General features: G+C 60.7%; 1 protein-coding gene across 1 annotated transcript; it reads left to right on the top strand.

Annotated features, from left to right (window-relative positions):
* The first annotated feature begins 3,138 nt into the window (after positions 1 to 3,138).
* RPRM (reprimo, TP53 dependent G2 arrest mediator homolog) lies at positions 3,139 to 4,072 on the top strand. Its single transcript, XM_068166779.1, has one exon. It carries the CDS (start codon positions 3,250 to 3,252, stop codon positions 3,694 to 3,696), a length of 447 nt encoding a protein of 148 aa, XP_068022880.1. The 5' UTR covers positions 3,139 to 3,249; the 3' UTR covers positions 3,697 to 4,072.
* Positions 4,073 to 4,744: the final 672 nt, after the last annotated feature.

Genomic DNA, 4,744 nt, shown 5'->3' with positions numbered 1-4,744 from the left:
ACACCTTCCAGCAACTCAACATCTTTCCTAAACTGAGAGGCCCAGAACTGGACACAGGACTCAAGGTGTGGCCTAACCAGTGCTGAGCACAGGGCAGAATGACCTCCCTGCTCCTGCTGGCCACACTGTTCCTTATCCAGGCCAGGATGCCAGGACTGGAGGAGATCAATGCCTTCCCTGAGCCTTTACCTGCAAGTTTCCCACACCCATCTGACACTGAGCTGCTTGAAACCACTCTTTCCAGAACGTTGAGCACCTGGGTGAGAAGAAGCACACCTCACTCTTTCAGGCTAATCCAAATCCAGGCGGCAAAGCCTAAGGATAAAGCAAAATCCTGGTGTCAGAAGTCACCTCGGACACGGCCAGAGGATGGCGCTCTCCTGAATCCCCTCACTGTGCTTTGACCCAACCACCAGCACCACAGGGTGGTGTCCTGCTCTCTGGGATGGATGTCACCGCCGCTGCTGCTGCCTCAGGGCAGGGGGAGGCTCAGAAAACGTTCCCAGGGAGCTTGACGTTCAGGATTTGCAAGTGATGAACCCACGGAAAACTTGGCCAGGGATCCAGAGAGCGTGAGAAGGAGCAGGGAGTCAGCTCCACTGCCTCGCAGCTGGAGGACCATGCATGACATCCCCCAGGGAGCTTAGGGGTGGGAACCATCCTCCTGTCCTCACTCAGGGATGGGAACCATCCTCCTGCCGTCCCTCAGGGATGGGAACCTTCCTCCTGCCCTCACTCAGGGATGTGACCTATTATCCTGCCAGAATTTAGGGGTGGGATCTACTCCTGCCATAACTTAGAGACAGGATCCCTTCTCCTGCCATCCCTTAGGGCTGGGATCCCTTCTCCTGCCATCCCTTAGGGCTGAGATCCCTTCTCCTGCCATCCCTTAGGGCTGGGATCCCTTCTCCTGCCATCCCTTAGGGCTGGGATCCCTTCTCCTGCCATCCCTTAGGGCTGGGATCCCTTCTCCTGCCATCACTTAAGGCTGGGATCCCTTCTCCTGCCATCACTTAGGGCTGGGATCCCTTCTCCTGCCATCACTTTGAAGCTGGCAGGTGGGTAGGAGGGCAAGGGTCAGACCCCAACCCTCACACCCTTTGCCCCCCCAAGGTGCTGTGCCCAGCAGGTGGGGCAGGCAGAGGCCAGGCTCTGCAAAGAGGAGTCCTGTGGAGCCTGATCCTTCTCATCCAGCATCTTCCCCTGGCTCAGCCCTGTGCCAGGGCTCCTGCTGCTGCTTGGAATGACAACCATCTCCTTCCTCCAGCATGGAAAACACGATGTTCCCACCAGGTCCCATCTGATAAGGCAGTGCAGCTCAGCCAGCACAGCCTCCTCCTTGGTGGGCTGCTCTGGTGGGCTCTGCAGTGAGGGGGACACCACATGGGGACCAGCACCTCCAAAGCCATAAAAATGGCCTTCTTCAGGAGCAGGAGGTGGCTGATGGCTTACATCAGGGCTCTGGGTGAGCTGTCAAGGAATGAAACCGCCACAAGAAGATGAATTAGCTGCCAGGGGTCCAGAAAAGCTCATTTCTCCATGCCTGGCCTTGACCTCCCTGATGCCTTATTCCCATGAGGACCAGCCCTGGACAGTGTCTCCTGGCCAGCCCCCACCACACAGATTCCTCTGGCTGTCTGCAATCCTTAAACCTCCACTTGAGCAAAGAGAGGGCAGGGTTAAGGACAGCAGCAGCAGCAGCAGCCACCCACAGCTCCAAGCTGTGCCTGCATCCACATCCTCCTCAGAAATCCACTCAGCCCAGCACCATCCCCTGGCTGGAGACACAAACAGACCCAGACCCAAACCCACCTGTGGGGAGCTCCTGACACTCTCTTTTTATCCCCCAAACCACCAGTGGAGAGCATGGTCCCACCAGCAGCATCAGCAGGGCTGGGCCCTCCTCAAACAGCTGCTGAGGTGGACATGGGGTGGACACCATCTCCAGGCACTTGGGTGCCTCTGGGTCCTTGGAGTGCTTAGGTGCATCCCCAAGGGATGAGCAGCGGGGTGCAGAGACCACCAAGCTGCCACCACTGCTGCTGTCACCTCTCCTGAGTGTGGTGACTTCCAGCAGCACACAGAGAAACCCAGCTCCAAACACACCCTCATGGGGACCTTTTTGGGGGGTGGGATTCAACCCTCTGGTCCCACAGATCCTCAGAGGGGGTGGGCTGGGTCTTCCTGTAGCCCCAGGGATTGGCACCGAGTACCCTCAAGTGCAGAAACCTCCTCTCCCTCCTCCTCCAAAAGAGATTTCCCCCAAATCCCATTTTCTGGAACCCCACATCCCAGAATTTGTTATCTTCAAAGTCCACTTGGAAAACTCCTGCTCCCCCCCCCGCCCCCAAAACCTGGCCCCTGAAAGTCTGTTCCCTCTCCCCTTCTTCCCCACCTCCTACTCCCCCAACTCTCTCATCCCTCCTCCTCCTCACTTCCCTATTCCCCCCTTTCCCACTCCCATCCCACTTCCCAACCCCTCTCCTTTCCCTCCCTCCATTCCCCCTTCCCAAGCCCTCCCCAAGCCCTCCAACCCCCCATTTCTCCCCCTCACTCCCCAGATCCCCCCTTAACCCCATTCCCACCCCCAAACCCTGTCCCTCTTCCCTTCTTCCCCACCTCCTACTCCCCAAACTCTCTCCTTCTTCCTCCTCACTCCCCTATTCCCCCCTGTTGCCCCCATCCCCAACCCTTCTCCTTTCCCTTGCTCCATTCCCCCTCCCCAAGCCCTCCAACCCCTCCATTTCTCCCCCTCACTCCCCAGATCCCCCCATAACCCCATTCCCACACTCCCCAGATCCCTCTTAACCCCATTCCCAACCCCCAAATTCCATCCCTCTCCCCTTCTTCCCCACCTCCTACTCCCCAAACTCTCACTCCTCCTCCTCACTCCCCTCTTCCCCCCTTTTCCCCCATCCCACTCTCCAATCTCTCCCCTTTCCCACCTCCCATTCCCTCTCCCCAAACCCCTCCAAGCCCCCTCCCCATTTCTCCCCCCCTCCCCGCCCGGCCGGGGCGGAGCGGAGCGGAGCGGACTCCGCTGTTCAGCAGCAGCAGCAGCAGCCGCGGGGCGGAGCTGGGGGGTGCGGATCTGAGGGGTGGGGGGGGGTTGGGGAGCGGGGGGAGCGCCGAGAATCCCCGGAGCAAGCGGCGGCAGCGGTTCGGGAGCAGGGAGCGGGGCAGAGAGCGGCCGGTGCAGCCCGGCCCCGTCTGCATGCGGCGGCGGCGGCGGCGGGGCGGCCGGCGGGGATGAACAACGGCCCGGCGGGGGGGATCCTGAACGGCTCGGCGGGGGGGATCCTGAACGGCTCGGCGGGACTGACCAACGGCTCGGCGGGGCTGAACGGCCCGGTGGGCATGACCGGAGCGGCGGGGAGCGGCACGGCGGCGGCGGGGCTGCTGGCGGGGGCCGGGAGCGCTGCCGTGCTGGAGCTGGAACGAGCTTTGCGCTGCTGCACCTCCGCTTCCGTGGTCACCGACGGCGACGGCAGCGGGTCGGGGACGGACGAGCGGAGCCTGTACATCATGCGGGTGGTGCAGATCGCCGTGATGTGCGTCCTCGCCCTCACCGTTGTCTTCGGCATCTTCTTCCTCGGTTGCAACCTCCTCATCAAGTCCGAGGGGATGATTAACTTTCTGGTTAAGGACCGGAGGCCATCCAAGGAGGTGGAAGCGGTGGTGGTGGGACCTTACTGACCGTCGCCGACCCTGCCCCGGCCGCCGGCCACCGGTTACACTTCACCGAGCCCCGGCCCCGACGGGAGAAAGAAGCCAAACCCAGCCGGCTCGACTGCACAACGGCCCCGTTCCGCCTTCCCACGGACTCTGCGCTGGTTGTTTGATTGTTTTATTTGACGTTTTTTATTATTTTTTAATTATTCTCCATTAAATCATCAGCAACCGAGGCCCCCTCCACCCCCCCGGCACCCTCTCCGCACGGTGAGAGCCGCGGGTGCGGTGCCCTCCCCCCCACCCCACCACCCCGTCCCGGAGCCGCCCGTCCCCGACAGCCGCCGGGTACCGAAGCCGCCGGGTACCGAAGTAAAATAACAAACGTGCTCTGGTCAGGCAACAGGTCTGCAGCTTCTTCTTTGGGTCGTGGGAATAAATCTATCCCAGTTTCCAGCCCTGGAAGCTTGGGGAGTGGGGAGACAAGCGGGCTTTCCCCACCGGGAATCCGCTGGGCTCGGGATGGAGCCCCATGGCACATCCCTGGGGGGGTTCCAGTCAGGGTGGAACATCCTTTTCGGGGGGAGGGTTTGGAGCATCAGGTAGGGTGAGCATGGAACCTCCATGCTGGGATGTGTAGGGGACCCTGTAGCTGGGGTAGAACATCATTTTCAGGGGGGGCTGCAGCACCAGGTGGGGTGAATATGGAACATCCACACTGGGGTGTGTAGGGAACCCTGTAGATGTGCTAGAACATCCTTTTCAGGGGGGTTTGGAGCACCAGGTGGGATGAACGTGGTAGCTCCACGCTGGGGTGTGCAGGGGACCCTGTAGCTGGGGTAGAACATCTTTTTCAGGGGGGGCAGCAGCACCAGGTGGGGTGAACATGGAACATCCACACTGGGGTGTGTAGGGGACCCTGTAGCTGTGTTAGAACATCCTTTTCAGGAGGGTTTGGAGCACCAAGTGGGGTGAGCATGGAACCTCCATGCTGGGATGTGTAGGGGACCCTGTAGCTGGGGTAGAACATCCTTTTCAGGGGGGGGTTGGAGCACCAGGTGGGATGAACGTGGTA

The sequence above is a fragment of the Melanerpes formicivorus genome, unplaced genomic scaffold (assembly GCF_026170545.1).
Source record: "Melanerpes formicivorus ecotype bairdi unplaced genomic scaffold, bMelFor1.0.p_v2 SCAF_106, whole genome shotgun sequence".
In the NCBI taxonomy this organism is placed as follows: domain Eukaryota; kingdom Metazoa; phylum Chordata; class Aves; order Piciformes; family Picidae; genus Melanerpes; species Melanerpes formicivorus.
Note: the sequence above shows the minus strand (reverse complement) of the source record. Positions and strands in the feature narration are given on the sequence as shown.

What these genes read in the sequence shown, in the direction of transcription:
- RPRM (XM_068166779.1), top strand. Translation starts at nt 3,250, where the DNA reads ATGAACAACGGCCCGGCGGGGGGGATCCTGAACGGCTCGGCGGGGGGG.